This window comes from Siphateles boraxobius, unplaced genomic scaffold, assembly GCF_051911475.1.
Source record: "Siphateles boraxobius isolate OS27281-9 unplaced genomic scaffold, OSU_SipBor_1 9, whole genome shotgun sequence".
NCBI classification, from domain to species: Eukaryota; Metazoa; Chordata; class Actinopteri; order Cypriniformes; family Leuciscidae; genus Siphateles; species Siphateles boraxobius.
The window spans coordinates 8,204,804-8,224,323 of NW_027509219.1; the positions used below are offsets into that span (position 1 = coordinate 8,204,804).

A 19,520-nucleotide genomic window follows, 5' to 3' on the forward strand; every position below is an offset into this window, starting at 1 on the left:
GTTCACTTTCAGAAGTTGTAGGGATGTTTTCTTGTCACAAAAAGAATGTAAAATGCGTATGTAGGTTAAATAATTTTAAATATATTTTTAGGTTTTTTAAGTAATTTAAGTTTATTTTACTCACTTTAAGCATTATTTAATGAGTTATCGCATATCACACTTTTCTTCAATATCGTGCAGCCCTAGATCAAAACATTCTGAATATTTATCCAGTTCCGTCTGGTTGGAAGTCGGAGTCATCACGCTGGTATGGAGACGAGTATGTCAGAGGTGCCTGGATGTCATACTTGTCCCAGTAGATTTGCACAATATCCAACCTTGCATGTTTTTGATCTAATATTGTGCATAATCTCTTGAGCTACAGATGAGAGGAAGTGACTGTCATCCATCAACTTTTCAATTGTTTAACAGTAACAAACAATTCAAGACTTAGTTTTCACATTTTTAAAAATTGTGAAATATTATTACAATTTAAAAGAACTGTTTTATGTTTGAAAATGTTTAATTGTAATTTATTCCTGTGATGCCAAAGCTGAATTTTCAAGCATCATTACCCCAGTCTTCAGTGTCACATGATCCTTCAGAAATCATTTCGAATATGCTGATTTGCTGTTCAAAAAAACATTTCTGATTATAATCAATGTTGAAAACAGTTTGGCTGCATAATATTTTTGTGTAAACCATGATACATTTCTTTGATAAATATAAAGTTCTAAAGAACAACATTTATTTGAAATGTAAATCTTTTGTAACATTATAAGTTCCTTTACTGTCACTTTTGATCAATTTAATACATCGTTTCTGAATAAAGGTATTAATTTCTTTCAAAAACAAAAATCTAACTGACCCCAAAATTTAAAATGGTTGTGTATATTATAAATCAGGGGCCGTATTCGCAAAGGATTTTATTTTACCACTAGGAGTACTCCTAAATCACACTAAAATATTTTAGCTAGGAGTTTCCTCTTAAAAGTTATTCACAACGCCTTTCAGACCTACTCTTAGTAAGGAAAAATGACAACTCCTAAACTAAGAGTGAGTCTTCGTTGCTTTGGATGATGTCAATTCTCATGCACGAGTTTCCTCGCAATGATCACGGTGATTGGTTGTTAGATGATAGGGCCATCATGCGGAACATAACACAGACGCAACAAATCATGGAATTACGACATCTAAATATGTTTGTGTCCTACACGAAAGAATAATAGTAATGTCATCGAAATGCATATATAATGACATGTTTGTGCAGGCCCCAGTGAAGTGTAATTCTAAAAAGGCAGAGAGAGAGAGAAAAGTGGTGAATTAAATTAAATTAATAATACCCTAATGAAACCGCCACTTGCCTAATAATGAAAACGACACTTGCATTAACACTTGCTTGGTTAATTGACATCCTATTAGTATGGAAGCTTGTTTCTGCCACTGAATAAAAATAAAATAATTGCGACTAGGGGTCGACCGATATGTGATTTTCAGGGCCGATGGCGATACCGATTACTACAGATCAAGTAGACCGAGAACCAATATTTTAAAACCGATATATAGCCTATGTCTGGTCTGAGACATGGGAGAGGATTTGTTTGCAGATCAATGCAGCATTCCCGCTCCCGCTTGACTGCGAGAGGCGGTGGAATACGCTACAATCCTTTGTGAATAGGTCTTAGTGAGTTAGGAGTCCTCTCGACTTCTTTTAAGCTGTCCCAGACTTAGGTGCTACTTTTAGGGCTAAAATGCTGCGTGAATTACTCTTAGTGAAAAAAATTAGGAGTCCTAAAGTTAGGAGTGACACGCCCAGTATTTTTAGGAGTTGCTCCTAAATTCGCCAGTTAGGAGCTACTTTAAGCCTTAAAATTCTTTGTGAATACGGCCCCAGAATTATAAATGTATAAAGTTAAGTATTGAGACATTTTTCTAATAATGAATTTAGCAAGATGCTAACACTAACATGCAAAAGCTGGCAGAAAAAGTGGTCTGCGGTGTCCATGTGTGATATTTTTTTTTTCAATACTTAACAGTTCACCCAATAATGAAAATAAAATAATGTAATTTTACTCACCCTCAGATTGTTCCAACCCTGTATGACTTTTTTCTTCTACTGCATTTAATATTATTAACTGTTTTGTCAATGCAATAAAAGTCAATGGTGTTCAAAACAACACTGGACCCTGCTAGCTATTATATTTTATCTTGCACAGGAGATAGTATTACAGGTTTGAGAGTCACCATCAATTACTATACCATGATGCCACTAAAGCACATTTTTGTAAAGTTTCCCTTTTTTTTGGTGTCTCAGAGCGGGACTACTTCAGCCTGTGTGAGAAGCAGCCCATCGGGAGACTTCTGTTCCGTCTTTACTGTGAGACCCGACCGGAGATGCAGCGATGTATCCAACTTCTGGACTCCATGGTATTTCGATGCACACATACACACGTCTCCAACGCTCAATGCACCTGCTTTATGTTCTAATGAAAACAGAAATAGTTTAAGATCATCAAAACTGCTTTTAGTCACTAATTGCTGGTTCTCTCAAAATCTCTTGCCTGCTCAAACTCTCTCAGGATTCTTGTTAACCCCTCCACCAATGTTCCACTGGCCTGGACAACATGCTTCCAACAAGACTAGCTTGGCTAGCATGTAATAAAGCCCAAAATATCAGTACCGGCATCCGGTCACTGAATGAGGCCATTGTCTGGTCTCTAACACCACTATAGACCCCAAACAGTCTGAACCCCAGGAACCTGAACCCATGACAGGAAGTCACCATCATAAAACATGGGGCAGCATATTTGTGTTTTTTAGGAAATGGCAAAGGTGTTCATTTTGGAACTTTCGTCGCCTCTTTTTAACAAAAACCCTTTGTGCCGTGTAGCTGTATAGCTGAATAGCGGAAGCTTTACTGATGTGTTATAGAGACTCGTGCGAATGTCTGAAAGTCAAATGAAAAAACAAAAATGTGCTAAACATAAAAGCATCATACAATCTGGGTTACCAGAGATGGGCTGCATCCGAAATCGCATACTTCCCTACTATATAGTAGTCGAAAACCAGTATTTGGCAAAAAAAAAAGAATGTCCAAATTCCCCGTATTTGTAAAAGATTATGCAAAAAGCACCCGGATGACCAACTACTTCCAGGCGAGATTCTGAATTGTATATACGATGGACACTTTGCCATTCATAAATCCTTTCCTGTGGCCTCATGGAATAGTAGTGAAGTGATAGTAGGTCACATGACAATGACAACATGGCAAATGTAGTACGTCTGGATTACATTCGTACTACATAGAACTTTCTCTTTTTTTGTTTAGGGTTCTCGACTAGTTCAAAATAAGTACTTAAAAAAGTGTCTCTACCATTGGAGAAAGTGTAATGGCCAACTAGGATCACGTGTGCTTTGATAACCAATCACATTATAGCCTTGACGTCATTGAATATCTTGAATAATAGTTGTGCGACAGTCAATCACTGTTTGCGGGTACCATAAAAATGAATGAGAAGTGCCGTAAACTGAATCCTACATGTTACAAAATTGTCTGTGACTTTTCTTATGAAACAGCGTTTTTCATGTGTAAACTCTAGAAATAGATCAATCCAAAACAAATGTTTAATAGCAAACTTTAGCCAATAGGCTAAAGCCAATAGGATTCATTCGATAAGCTGGTTTCCCACAAAAGTATCCATTACAAAAATGGCTCTGCTCTCCTTCCCTGCATTTCATTTCATTTTCATTCCACTTTTATTTGTATAGCGCTTTTCACAATGCGTCGTTTCAAAACTGCTTTACAGGAAATGCAAGTTTCTACATTACATTTTAGAGTAATCCATTATCAGAAGTGTATCAAAGTAATGTCCATATATCAGAAATGCATAGTTCTAAGATAATACAATCATGCATTTAGCTAACATCATGTATTCATTTAGGCAGAAGCAATGAGCTTGTTAAAGACATCAGTTTTAGTATTAATATCAGTGATACTGCCCTTCATTCATAGTACTTAGTAAAAGATGCCATTTAACTCATTTTAAACCATCTTAATGTGGAAGTAAATAAAACTTATTAGAAATAAAATAGAACCCCACAATTCTTATTACTGTAATGCCAACAAATAAAATAAACAATATCATTCAAAAGTGTGGGGTCTGTAACAATTTTTTACTATGTTTTGAAAGAAGTCTCTTATGCTCTTATGTTGAAAATGTTATTTCTGGAGTCTTTGATGAATTGTAAGTTTAAATAACAGCATATGTTTGTAATAATATAACTATTTTTTAATAAATAAATGTCTTTACTCTTACAAAAATTTTACTGACCCCAAACTTTTTAACAGTACTGCATATCATCTAAATTTTTTCATGATAGTACATGTATCTATTGTAGTATGCTGATTTTAATTAAAAAAATGGAATGAAAAGAACTATAAACAAAATAAAACACCCAGACACATTATGATATGGAGAATCAGGGTAAATTTCAACTAATTCTCATAAAAACAATGCAGATAAAAAAAAAAAATCCCAATGCTACTAAAAAGTTCATTGTCTTTATTCAAAATATGTTGTTTTTTTGTTTTGTTTTTCAATATGTATTTTGATTTATGGGGTGAAATACTCTGCATACTCTTGGCTTTGTGAGATTCACCCAATTAAACTGTATTCTAAAGTCAAGAAGAAGAAGAAAAAGTGCCGTTTATGAGCTGACATGCCTCAAAATGAGTTCTGGATTCAGCTTTGAATAACAAATTGAATGTAAACACAGAGAGGCATTGAAGTGAAAAGACTTGAATGTGTTTGTATGTCCGCATATGTTCTGTGCAAGTGTGCATGTGCGTAATTTGTATAAGCCACCATAAGGAAAGAGCCCGGGGGGGTTTGAGGCCTGCTCTGACGTCAGAAAGTAGCGGGATCTCAATTGTTGTGGCGAGTTAGACGGCACTGTCTGTGTCTGCTCTGTGTGCGATCTCTATGTGTGTGACAGAAGGAAAGAAACGCAAGAACTTTATTGTGAGAAACCTCCTCACACATTATTTAGGTTTGAGTGTACACAAAGACAAATGAAATGTGTATGCGGCTGACCTTCTTGGTCCGGGTTTTGTTTTTCCATCTCGGTGGAGGCGGAATAGTCTGATGTTATCTCACACATCAGATTGGCCCAGTTCCCCTGTGTCAGAGGCAGCCCGCCATTTGTTTTAGCCTGGTCACTTCCCTAATGTCACTATCACCTACGGCAGTATAAAATATAAAAATATGTCAGTACAAAAATATGTTTTTTGGGTTCAGTACAGATTAACTTCAATCAACAGCATTTGTGGTAGGATAACTGCAAAAAATAACTTTGGCACGTACCCAGCAAAAATGCTGTTCCAGTAAAGTGCTTACAATGGAAGTATGTGGAGCCAGGGAATAAACATGTCAATAAACATTGTTTTACAAGTATAGCCACAAGCAGGGCTTGACATTAACTTTTTGCTCACCAGCTGCTGTGACTAGTAGTTTTCCAAAGTTACTAGCCACTCAGCATTTTCACTCGCCACAATTTTGACATCGATACCATGGGGGAAAACTGCCATATAGGTATTTTTAATATTATCACATAATTTGGCAGCAGGTATATTAGGCTGCTGTAACTTTAAGACCTGATGCCCAAGCTCTGGCCACAAGACCTAAACATTGGACATTCATTAACGGTGTAGACGTGTATTTATGCATAAACCCTTTGTGCGAAAAAAAGTTATATATGCATGGTTATTAGAATAAAATTTATAACCTTTATTGGTTATAAGGAAATATTGATTTAAATGTTTTAAACAATAGAACATTTGTTCTAAACATATTACATTTGCAGTTTTTATGCACAGCACTGTGTATATATTACATATATATTACAAATATTACATTATTATTATGAAATGATACAATTATTATTACAAAAATAGAACAAAAATTACACTACCATTCAAAAGTTTGTGGTCAGTAGAAGTTTTATTGTTTGTTAAGCAAGTCTCTGATGCTCACCAAGGCTGGATTAATTTAATCAAAAATAAAGTAAAAACTGTAAAGTAACTGTACAATTTAAATTAAACTTTTCTATTATATAACTGTTCCTGTGTTTAATTTATTCCTGTGATGTCTTTATTTTCAGCATCATTACATCAGTGTTCAGTCACATGATCCTTCAGAAATCATTTCAGTATGCTGATTTGCTGCTCAAAAAGCATTAGCAATGTTGAAAACAGTTGTACTGCTTAATATTTTTGTGCAGTGATTACTTTTTTTTTCTCTTGACTCTCAACTTTTGATCTTTTGTATGCACATCATAGCTTGATCTGAGATCATTTCTGCATTAAAATGCAGACATTTAAGTAATTTGATTCAGCTGGTTAAGAAATGGCAAACATAACTTGTCCTTGTTAATTACTAAATGTGGTCACACACTCCCTTATTTAAAATAACTCATTCATCAACATATGAGGGTGAGAACTAATTTATGCTGGTAAAGTCAAAACACCCAGTCACTTTTGCAAGATACTCACAAGATCGGCAGAAAGTGATGTAAACAGTGAGTGCTTTACAGTTTTTTACATCACAGGTAAATTCCACCAAAAGGACATACTAAAGTAACTAACAACATCAAAGGTTATGCCGTGTGTTCCACTCGCCGGCTCTCGTCGGCTGAGGGCGTCGGGCCGTCGGTGAGAGTAGTAACTCTAATTGGATGTTCAGTTTAGAGAACAAGTCAGTTCCCAAGAATCAAAGCGAAAGTGATGAAAGAGAGCAAGTGATTCAAGATGTCACAGACAGAAGGCTGGTTTAATGTTATGTTATCCTACCCAAGCATTCCAAAACGTCAATATTTTCATAACAACATGAGTTACGCATAACGCATAAAACGCATAAAATGAATGAAGCTATCAACATAACTGATATTCCAAATGGTAAGCAAGTGCTGCTTTGTTTACCTTTCGTATTTCTGCGTATATCTTGTATATCCTTGTTTCGGTTTCTTTTGAATCACGAATATAGACTATTGATACCTGCTGATATAGACAGTTAATTCCTTACAGGCAGGCGCAGAACGTACATGCTAGTTTGTAGTCGTCTGTAGTCTGTGCTGTGTGTTCAAGTGCAGCTTTTTGGTCCAGATGCAGCCGACGCTGTCCCAGGCTTACATTCCCCCTGTGGTGAAAATCAAGCTTTTAATATTGTTAATATGTCTATGTGGTGTTTTTAATATGCTTTAAGACAAACCATGTGTAAATTCATAAGTCAACACCATTGCGGAGTATTTTCTCCTTAAAACTGCAGTGAACCAAAGACAGTCTCAAAAACGCGGTTTGAAATCGCTGGTGTTTCTGACGTCACAAAATACCTTGTAACCAGGTCAACGAGGTCAACGAGTGGAGTGAGTGGAGGCGGATTTAATTAGCATATTCATAGAAACGCGTATACTAAATGAGGCAAGGGTGTAGAGTTCATGCTGTTTTAAGGCACGAAGAATTTTTTTCAAGGAAAAAACATTTAGATATGTAATTTTGGTGATCAAAGATGAGTTTTAAAGGACAAAATTATTGACTACAGGGGGACTTTAAAACTTTCGTTCATCCTTGAAGGACAAAAGATTTCTGTTTCTCTATTGTAAGTAGGGCTGCACGATTTGGGGAAAATGTCATATTGCGACTATTGAGGTCAATATTGCGATTTCGATATAATAAACAAATGGTTTCATGAATCAACTTGCTTGGTTCTCAAGGAAAATGCACACACAGATTAGTGATAATGCCGAAATGTGTATTTCTCAACTCAAACTAGCAACAACTAAATGATTGATAACACCTATAATGATCAATAAGCCATTGATGTCTGGCTAAAAATGCCCACCCTCCACTATTTTGAACATTATTTATAGCCATCCAACATTACAGTGATTCCGTCATTACAATTGAAAGCCATCAATTTTTTAAAAACATTTATTAGGCTTCAAAAAAATAACAACTTCCTGTCTAACAGGTAGGACATATGCAGAAATTGAATAAAGTTATCAAACAGTCTGTGCTGCATACATTTTAAATTATATAAAAACTAATCCTTATTAAAGTTACAAAAGTTCTTTAGTCAAGAACCCCAAGTCCCTTTTATTCTTTGATTAACTTTAATGACAGAGATAATTAGTGGCTACTGTGTACTGTCCCTTTAAGAGCAGGCGCTGCTGACAGAGACGCGGGTCTCACACGTGCCTCATTCTCTCACAGAGTCAAAACTCTTTACGTTCATCATAAGGCTGCTCTTATGTTATGAAGATACTCGAAAAAAAGACATTTTGGCATAATTGTGTGTGTTAATGTTCGTTCAAGTGCGAAAGGGAACTGTATTCTGATGTGCTGTCTTGTGCGCACGCATGATACTGGCACGTGTCATTCTGTGAGTCACAGTCAGGACATTCACAGGCAGCGCGTTCTTTTTTTTTGTCTTGTCGCGCATGAATGGTTTAAAAGCATTTGCATGAATAAGAGCGGGATCCTGTAACACTAGCCAAATGATGACAAAAATTAACAGATGTTGCATTAATAGCCCTAATTTGTTTAGCCCTATTTGTCATATACAATCGCAGTATTTTGCGTCATATAATCGCATAAGCTTGACATCACGATTGCCATATGATTAATCGTGCAGCACTAATTGTAAGTCCATTCCACCAAAATGTTTACACTTCAAAAAGTCATAAAGACATCATAAATGTAATCTATATGAATTAAGAAGTTTGATCTAGATTTGAAGACATGATCTCTTTATATGATGAACAGATTTAATTTAGTCTCTTATTCTTAAATAAACATTGATCAATGCACATACATGGAGCCCATCAAATATGGTAAATGGAAGCTCAAACTTGCTTGGTTGATGCACGAGAACCAATGAGGTTTGTTTGTTCTCTCATGCCACGCAAGCATGTTTGAGCTTCCACAATGAGTATGACAGATCTTAAATTTATGGGTGAACTATCCCTTTAACTTAGAGACTAGTTAAAATTATTTCAAAAGAACTTGACTTCTATTGAACTCTGAACATTCCATGTAACATTCTTTTCCTCCACTACTCACGGCAATCTTCCAATGAATGAGTTGCCAAATGTGTTAAGGAAAATGGAAATCATTCTGTATGTGTCGATGCGCAGTATGCACACACACACACACACACACACACACACACACACACACACACACACACACACACACACACACACACACACACACATCCCCCACTATGTAATGACGTTCAATGTATTTAGTGACGCTACTGGGCCGTGCTGTGGCGCTCCAGGACCTTATGGAATCCTGCCGTGTTGACTGGCTGGTTACCAAGCAACCTGAAGTCACACACGGTGGGCTTCATGAAGCATGTGTGTGCGGTCGCGAAGCATATGTGTTATGTGCTTTTCGTACTCTACAGCCGGGCCGTGTGACGCGGGTGCAGACACGTGATTTGTACAAAAACCTATTTGTGGGTACTTATGCTTCGTTGTGGGCGCGAGATCTTGTGTGTATGTGTTTACATCATTCGGGATGGAACCGAGAGGGGGGCAGGTGGTCATGGACAGTCTTGCGTAATGGGATCCACAAAGCACGAGGGCTGGAGAGTGTGTTGATTAGGGTGTCATCAAGTATTACCCCCCGAACACACACACACAAACACACACACAGGCACATCTACGGCCCTTAGGGAAAGGACGTGCCAGACTGTGGAGCTCATTTATTGTGTAATCACTCGCAGACTCAATTACATGATTCCTCATTCAGCATATAGAAATGGATACCATCAGTAATGGTGAAGTCACTGGATGTAGTTTCTTTTTTCCAGTGTTGAACAAGTGATACGAGTTCACTTAATACTCTCTGTCTGTCTCTGTTTCATAAGGCTCAAGATTTTTGAGTATCGGCACACAAAGTCTGATCCACATTAGTCTCATGTGACTAGATTTTTGACTAATACATAAAGTCTGGTCCATGTTGCAGCTAATAATGACCATAAAAACCTCCTTTGACAGGAAGAGATTGTTTCGCCGGTATTATAATTTGACTTACCACAGTTGTTTTTACATGCTTTGAGTTCTGAAATGGATCATACAATAATAATAGAGTGGTGTAAAAAGATATTAAATAATAGCACTGCATTTTGTATTGGATACCCCTGAAAAATTGGGTTGCTGCACCCCTAGTAAGCATCAACTTTAATTTATAATTATATCAGTTTTAGCTTTAGGAATTTTAGTACTTAAAATTTCACAGAAATTAGAAATGTTGTCTTGGTGGCAACTAACCAAAATGAAAATAAGTTGAAGTTGAAATATTTCATCTAAAATGTATTTTACTGTTGCTTCATTTGAAACAAATTGTACAAATTTTCTTTTTTGGGTGACCTATCCCTTGTGTGGTATGAACCTTCGGAGCTCAGGAAGGGCTGGGAACTTGTAAACCAAATTTTGTTTCTCAGTGGACGACTGATTAAAAACCTGTTCTCCCTAACTCCCAGAAACTGCAATTTGACATTTTATGTGCAATATAAATCAGACTGGCTTCTGAGGCTGGTTACTATTTCAAACATTTCTAAATGAAGTGCCTTGTGTCGTAAGGTGTAATTTATATTTTGGATTATGTTATACCTTGTTTGTCTCAATGTTCAGTTAAAAATAGTCATTTGTTTGTATCTGGTCATTTAGGAGGACTACGAGGTGGCACCAGATGAGAAGAGGAAGAGTCGAGGAGATGAGATCATCAAGAAGTTTCTCACCAAGCAGGTGTGATTTGGTTTAACTTTACTCTCTCTGTGTGTGTGTCTGTGTCTGTGTCTGTATATTTTGGATCTTGAATGTCCTAGTGGGCGTCAGTAATCAGAGCATGTTGTTTCTCTGACAGTCCTCTGAGTGTGTGGATGTTGCTGAAGGTCTTGCTGAAAGTTGCAGAGAAAATCTTGAACTGAGCCCCTGCAAGGAAATCTTCAGTGACTGTCGCCAGTAAGACAAATGCAAATACGCTTGTAAACACCTGGACTTCTGTTGCTCTTAAACTTAAGCAAATTCAAATACTTTAACCTCGGCCCCAACTGTTCTTGTTACACATATATTGTGGTGTTTTTAAATGTATATTAAAGTGCTATTTATATTGATTAAATATTATATATAAAAAAAAGTTTTTAAGTAAAGATTTTACTATGGTTTAATATTAGTTTGTATACTTACACTATATGCTAAAGATATGTTCTCCACCAGTGATGGGAAGTACACTACCGTTCAGACATTTCTAATTCTCACCAAAGCTGCATTTATTTGATCACAATACAATGAAAACAATAATATTATGAAATACTATTACAATTTAAAATAAATGTTTTCTACTTTAATATGTTTTAAAATGTAATTAATTCCTGAGATGGCAAAGCTGTATATTTACTCCAGTCTTCAGTGTCAAAATCAGAAATCATCATTGAGAAACATTTCTTATTATTATCAATGTTGAAAACAGTTGTACTGCTTAATATTTTTGTGGAAACCATGATGTATCTTTTTCAGGATCCTTTGATGAATAGAAAGTTCAAAAGAACATCATTTAGTTGAAATGGAAATCTTTTGTAGCATTGTAAAAGTCTTTACTGTAACTTTTGATCAATTTACATACGTTCTTGCTAAGTAAAACTATTCATTTCTTACTCAAAATCGTACTGACCCCAAACTTTTTAAGTAATACCCTACAGTTAAAAGGTTTGGGGTAAGTATGATCTTGAGTAAGAAATGTATAGTATGTAGTAAGCATGGCCATAATTGGGACCGGCTGCAACAATCATTTTGGGCAAAATTAGTCCAAAATACTTCTAAAAATCCTCTGAAAATTGTATGCAATCTGGGCACCTTTCACATAGTGTACTTTTTTAAACGTAACCTAATATTGGATACTATATAGTATGCAGAATTAAGGGTTATGTAGTTTTTCTGGGATGTTGATCATTTAACACATTTTTGTCCCTAAAGAAGCAAACATTATACTTCTGGAACCGTTGCATATTTTGTCTTGTGTACTAGTCAAGTCACCTTTATTTATATAGAACTTTATACAATACACATTGTTTCAAGGCAGTTTTACAGTGATAACAGGAAAATGATTCAATGATGCAAACGGGGTCATTTCTGCTGTACAGCAGCTGTAAAAGAAAATAGTGTCATTGTTCAGCTAAAGTAAGTCAACTGCACTAACAGTGCTGCTTACGGTCTAACAGTCTCCATGCTGTTTTAAATTTCACAGAACTCTTCATGACTACTTAAGTGGTGCTCCATTCTCTGACTATCAGAACAGCATGTACTTTGACCGCTTCCTCCAATGGAAAATGCTGGAAAGGTTGGTTACACGCTTTATCTCCCTTTCCTCTGTCTTTTACCTTTTATAATCCACTTAAAAGTTGTGTATTTCATTCTTTTAGTTTGCTGGAGGAAGTTCTTTGCTCTGCTTAAACCAGACATCCTGCTTTTGTTTCATTTGGCTAAATCATATTCAGCTGTTATGGCAGTACAGACACTAATCCGTTTAAATTATTTGTTAGTGTAATTGTTAACAGCTCAACACATGAAGGCAGACAGTTATGTTTTGGGTCATGAAACGTTCAAGTTACTTACTAGCAGTGTCCAAGCCTTTGCTAGATTATAAACTGTTTTGAACAACTACATTTAAGTGGCCCATAAAAAAAGTTATGAACAATAGATCACACTTCAGATTAGGATCCAATTCTCGCTATTAATTAACTATTAATTATGACTTTTGCCTTAATAAACTCCTAATTCCTGCTTATGAATAGTCAGGTACTAGTGAAGTTAAGGTATTGGGTAGGATTAAGGTGGTCATTATGGGGGCATTAATATGTGCTTTATAATAACTTATAAACGTCCGATATCCTAGTAATATGCGTGTTAATAAGCAACTAATTAATAGTAAGAACTGGACCATAAACTAAAATGTTACCAAAAAATTTCCTTCCCATTTTTTTTTCTTCTGCAAACACAATTCTGTGAAGGCTTTTTTTCCATAGATGATGTGGAAAATGTGTTTCTTATTGACTGTGTTTTATAATTGTAATGTTGTGTATAACTTGTAATGTAGCTTGTACTCCACCTATCTTTGTTAATGGATCTGAATGTTAAAATGTCAGGTTCCTGTCTGCGCTGATTTTGATATCAGATTTTGTGGTTTCGATTTCAGACAGTCCATCACAAAGGACACATTTCGGCAGTATAGAGTTCTGGGGAAAGGAGGCTTTGGAGAGGTATTGTAAAAAGTGATGATCTGCACTGTGTGTGTATGGAATATTTCCTCAATTGCTCTGTATAAAAAAACTAGTGAGCTGCCTACATTAGATCAGTGTTTTGCAAACCTTTTTTTTTTTTTTTGGTGCCACGGCTGTTTTGATAAGTAAAAAATCCCACGACTTGCCACTAAGCACTAAAATATAACAAAATTGTGTAAAAATGCATTACTTTAAATGCCATATTAAAACTGAATATAATATTAAAAGTAGTACTCCCAGTTAAAGTGAACATTATATAGGTAGCTATGATGTTGTTGTAGGATGATAATACAACAAATGTACATATTGTTGCTATCAGGTGGAAACATCTTATTTTTTAAACACGGTGTTGTCAAAGTTGGTATTGTGGCTTTATATATGGTCAGACACTTGCATGTCATTATAATTTTAACATTTTATGAAGATCACTCAAATGGATTTACAAGGTTTTTGACCAGCAAATGACAGATATTTTGTCAGTTGCTGGAACAGCCGCATCTGACGCAGTAAGTGCATTGCTGGATCTGTTTTCATCAACTTACAGAAGGTTATAAGGTTTATTGTAGCTATATAATATGGGCACTCAGTTTTTCTTGTAGTTGAATACAATCTAATGATATATAAGATGAAGCACTATGCACAGGATATTTAAAACAGTATATTTGCTTCAACTAGGCAGCAAATACCAGACTAGACTATTCTCCACTCTTTAAAGGAGAGGTAGGTGATTTGTTCCAGGAAAATTTTTTGTTATTCTGGTTGTAAGTCTCTACATATCCTGATAGCAATCACTAAGTTAAGTGTTCTAAATGTATTTACATCAGTAGTGAACCGTCACTCTCGAACCTTGGCCCTTTAACGCCCTTCCCTCGTTGGGAAAAAGTAAACTCAGCCTAGCTTAGCCTGTCTGTGTCTATAAATACTGCATGTTAGCTTTGACAAAAAATGCCACAAGCAAACATCAGAGTGAGTGTGGGAGTTATTCAGAAAGTAATAAAATGCAAATCATTACAAAGAATTGCATCACGCAATCGGTGTGTCACTTCAGAGGAATTATGGTGACAACTGGTTTAATGTAAGACAACGCATCAGTTACAAGGCTAAGTCACAACCTCTTTTAAATGCTTTTCATTGGTTAACTATTTGTAAAACCCATGTAAAGGGTGACCTATGACATACATTTTTTTTAAAAGATAAAACAAAAATGACAAAATATAGAGATACGAGCTTTCCACCAAATGCAGCAACAGTATAATCTTATTTGTAGGATTTATTTTTATGTATTTTTTGTAATTTGACCATTTTCCGTGGTACACCCAACAACCTATCAGTGGTTGGGAAACACTCACCTAGACAGTAATTTTGGACATTACAAGTGTGCTCAGCAAAGGCTGTTTCCAAAATAATACAAATACTACATCGAAATAATACATCATACTTCCTTTTGAGATGCCATATTTTGGCCAAACAGCGGAGCAGTGCTTGTAACCTCATCATATGAAGTCCCAGAATAGTTGATGATTACATCATTGTAATCCACTCAATAACCAAAATTGTTGATTTAGTTGTTGCTATCACCTTAGACACATGCAAACATCAAACTCTTTTGGAATCAGTTTTTTGATTCAAGTCTACTGTCTAACTCGCATAAAGAGCATTTTTTGTGTGTTGTGCAGAGATGCTGCCTGTGAAATTTCACAATTAAGTTGGGTATAAGCAGATATCGTTCATGCGAATTCACCGCATTGACCATCAAAAGCTTCTTGGTTTTAAAGTGAATTGTGTGGACTGTGCACACTATTGCCAATGGACAATTCATACTTTTCTTGCCCGCCAAACCTTGTGACCCAACCTTAAGGCAGCATGTAACTTCTCGTGTGTGTGTGTGTGTGTGTGTGTGTGTGTGTGTGTGTGTGTGTGTGTGTGTGTGTGTGTGTATATATACAGTATAGTGTGGTGATAATATATTTACATCCATGCCCAGGTGTGTGCCTGCCAGGTGAGAGCCACAGGTAAAATGTATGCTTGTAAAAAGCTTGAGAAGAAAAGGATAAAGAAGAGAAAGGGGGAGGCCATGGCTCTAAATGAGAAACAGATTCTGGAGAAGGTCAACAGCAGGTTTGTGGTAAGCGGATTCATTCATTTATTCTGTTCTTTCATCTCTTTTCCTCTCTTTACTCATGTCATGTTTACACCTGGTTTAAACATCATCTTGGGTGATCCAGTCACGTGGCCAGGCATTAAAGCCTCAAATCTGTATTCCTCAGTACATTTCTGTCTCTGTTAAATTTTTTGTCCAATAAAGGTTTGCTAACAGCTTGTATACTTCTAAAAGGGGGGAAAATTATGTATTTTTGAGAATCGGCATCCTCTTCTCCCTGACTCTCAGGTTAGTTTAGCGTACGCGTATGAGACCAAAGATGCCCTGTGTCTGGTGCTGACCATAATGAACGGTGGCGATCTGAAGTTTCACATCTATAACATGGGAACCCCGGGCTTCGAGAAGGAGCGTGTGCAGTTCTATGGGGCCGAGATCTGCTGTGGTCTAGAACACCTGCACAGAGAGTCTATCGTCTACAGGTGAGCAGGAACCAACGTGTGACTCTACACCATCCTCAAATGCACCCAATCCTCATAAAGTGATAATGAAAATCTATGGCTGAAACATTTCTATCTTGCTTTTTCATTCTAGGGATTTAAAACCAGAGAATATACTTTTAGATGATAATGGTAAGTCAAGATGATCAGGTTTTCATTCAAATTAGCTAAATATGACATTACATTCAATTGGATTTGGTCTAGGGATGTACTGGGATTTGGTCTAGGGATGTACCGATACTGGTTGAAATTGGCTTCCATCTAAATAATGTGATACATTTGCATACATAAATAAAATGCATACATTTGTTTAAATATTTTTTATTTATGGATAAATTTCCATCTATTTTATTGATTTTGAGGAATAAGTTTGCTATGTTAATAAATATTTAATTTAATGTCAAATTATATAAATACATTACATTATATCTAAATATAAAGTATATATAAATAAATGTATTATTAAGTCAGTGAAAGTATAATAAATTGTGAAATGCGACAATAAATTCATTTTACATTTAACTTGTTTTGTTCTGGTTTGTTTGGTACTACTCCCTCTCTATCCCCACAGGTCATATCCGGATCTCAGACCTGGGACTGGCCATTAAAGTGCCTGATGGAGAACAGATCCGTGGTCGAGTGGGGACTGTGGGCTACATGGGTAATGATCTTAAGCTATATCGATTTAAGCAAAACAGCATCTTTCATTTATAAATAAATCATAACTCTTTTATATTGTAAAAAAAAAAAAAACAAATTAACGAGTATCAAATGTATTTATTTGCAGTACCATTCAAACGTTTTTTTTTCCCTAAGAAATTCATACATTTTTAAGGCAAGGATGCATTAAATTGGTCAAAAGTGACTGTAAAGTCATTTATAATGTTACAAAATATTTCTATTTCAAATAAATGCTGTACTTTTGAACTTTCTATTCATCAAAGAGTCCTGGAAAAAAAAAATCATCATGGTTTCCACAAAAATATTAAGCAGTACAAGTTTTCAACATTGCTATTAATAATGTTTCTTGCGCACCAAACAGCATATTAGAATGATTTCTGAAAATTTTTGATAATTCATGCAAATTTTTTTTTTTTTGTAATACAACTTTACAATATTACTGTTTATGATGAAATAAATGCAGCCTCTGTGAACATAAGAGACTTTTTAAAAAAACATTACATTTTGAACGCTGGTGTAAATACCAAATATAATCAAAAGGCTAAAAAATGTCAGGTTTTTTTTTAGCTGCACATCTCAGTCTTACTAGATATCTATTCATGGCAATATGAAGCATTGAAATGTTATTTATTGATTGATGAACTGAATCTGTTTTGATGGACAGCTCCAGAGGTGATCAATAATGAGCGCTATAGCATGAGTCCGGACTGGTGGGGGTTGGGTTGCCTGATCTACGAGATGACTGCTGGACGATCGCCTTTCCGTGCTCGCAAAGAGCGAGTGAAGAGGGAAGAAGTGGAGAAGAGGGTGCAGGAGGAGGAAGAGGAGTACAGCGACAAGTTTTCAGAAGACACCAAAGGCATCTGCAGGATGGTGAGGCCACACATACACACACACGCACACACACACACGCACAAAGAATGAAGTTTCTATGCTGGTCAAAATCCAAGATGACACAGTCGAGTACAACTAAGAGCTTGTATCCGAAGCTACATTATCTCCTCAGTCAAACACGCCATAGAAGCTGATTAAGAGTCCGTTGATTGAGTGCACAAAACTGGTCAAATCGAGTCCATTCTGTACGTTTGGCTCATTTTTCTGGCTGCTATTGAATGTTTTCGGCTGGGGAAGAAACTGATAATGAGCTCTCTGAGAACAGCTCAGTTCAGTATTGTTTAATACTCTAAATGTATTGTAAAGAACCTCAGCTGTCTTTTATTAGAGCTGTGTCATGCGACTGGCTTTCTGTTAGTCTTAAAGGGACAGTTCACCCAAAAAAGAAATATATGTCATATTATATGTACGTTGCTTTAAACCAGATTTTACTAAATATATAATTTTTGAAAGTCAGCAAGTACTAAGATGTTTATATAATATACATTCACCAAATTTGATAAAATTACTTTTATTTTGCTCTATAAGACTTATGTCCAGAGAATATTTTAACAACTTGCTTTTGTACAATTATAATTTAAAAGCCTAATTTTTTGTACAGTAATTTTACAATATCACACTTGATATTATACTTGTATAATTTAAATGTTTTTGGTCATTTTTTACATGAAAGTATACATTACAATTAATGCTGTATACTTTTATTCAGCAAGGATGCATTCATTTGATCAAAAGTGACAGTAAAGACATTGATAATGTTAAAATGATTTCCATTTCGAATAAATGCTGTTCTTCTGAACTTTCTATTCATCAAAGGATTCTGGAAAAAAGTATTAGTTTCCACAAAGACATTAAGCAGCACAACTGTTTTCAACATTAATAATAATAAGAAATGTTTCACAAGCATCAAATCACCATATTAAAATAATTTCTGAAGGATCATGTGACACTAAAGACTGGAGTAATGATGGCGAAAATCACAGGAATAAATTACATTTTAAAGTATATTAAAATAAAATATTGCAGAATTTTCACAATATTGTGAAATATTGTAATTTCACTGTAATTTCACAATATTGCTGTTTTTACTATCAGATAAATGCAGCCTTTGTGAGCAAAAGAATCTTCTTTCAAAAATATGTAAAGAATCTTACAGACCCTAACATTTTGAACTGTAGTGCTCTGCTTTTAAAAGGAGATCCCTCAAAAATGTATCATTATATTTGGGAGTCCTTGGCAAAAAAAGAAGCTTGAAATCTTCTGTTAACTGACTGTGACCCAACTAAAGTTTTTTTGAAGAAGCTAAGGCCCTCATCTGATTCGAGACTTTTGGTTTTCATGCAAAACGTACTTTAAATTTACTTAATAATAGCTAATGAATCGAATGGACTACTTGTTTTGTTGGAGAATGACATGAAGATTAGTGAATGATTACAATTTTCAATTTTAATTTGAAATTCTATGTTGCGTGCGTCATGCAAATGGCCACATCCACATCTTAGCTCACAAAAGTTCCCAGCCTAACTCGTTCCTGTGTGTGGTTTTGTGATGTCTGGTTTGTGATTGCTGACCCTAGTTTTAGGATGTTTGCCCCATTTAAATGTCTTCATTTGGCACACAAGCTCTTTTTCCTAGTGTTTCGAAGCCATTGACCAGCTTCGCCTCTTACATTCCACTCTTAAAGAATGTATAAACCTGTGTTCCTAATGTCTGGCTCGCTGCTCTCCGCTCCTTGTCCCACAGCTGTTAGCCAAAGATCCCAAGCAGAGGCTCGGCTGCCAGGCGGATGAAGGTACTGGAGTCAAAGCCCACCCGTTCTTTAAGAACATCAACTTCAAGAGGCTGGAGGCCGGCATTCTGGAACCTTCCTTTTTGCCTGATGTGAGTTCCTGTTCTCATGTAGTTGATGTTAACACTGTAAAGCCTGACAAATGCAATATTTGTCACAAAAACGTTTAGACATTTTTATTTATATAAAGTTGGCTTACCTTTATTTTTTATTTTTTATTGAGTATCATATTTGATACA

The 19,520-nt window shown here is 35.8% G+C and overlaps 1 protein-coding gene across 3 annotated transcripts in view; it reads left to right on the top strand.

Moving 5' to 3' along the window:
* Positions 1–19,520, top strand: part of grk5l (G protein-coupled receptor kinase 5 like) — an 87,772-nt gene that overhangs the window by 62,126 nt on the left and 6,126 nt on the right. For all 3 annotated transcript variants that reach the window (XM_077223560.1, XM_077223559.1, XM_077223561.1), the window contains exons 3-13: positions 2,294–2,406; positions 10,711–10,788; positions 10,907–11,004; positions 12,287–12,379; positions 13,235–13,298; positions 15,304–15,444; positions 15,709–15,899; positions 16,012–16,049; positions 16,489–16,578; positions 17,263–17,471; positions 19,236–19,373. In XM_077223560.1, coding sequence (XP_077079675.1) covers positions 2,294–2,406; positions 10,711–10,788; positions 10,907–11,004; positions 12,287–12,379; positions 13,235–13,298; positions 15,304–15,444; positions 15,709–15,899; positions 16,012–16,049; positions 16,489–16,578; positions 17,263–17,471; positions 19,236–19,373 — 1,253 coding nt within the window. The remainder of the gene's footprint in view (positions 1–2,293; positions 2,407–10,710; positions 10,789–10,906; positions 11,005–12,286; positions 12,380–13,234; positions 13,299–15,303; positions 15,445–15,708; positions 15,900–16,011; positions 16,050–16,488; positions 16,579–17,262; positions 17,472–19,235; positions 19,374–19,520) is intronic.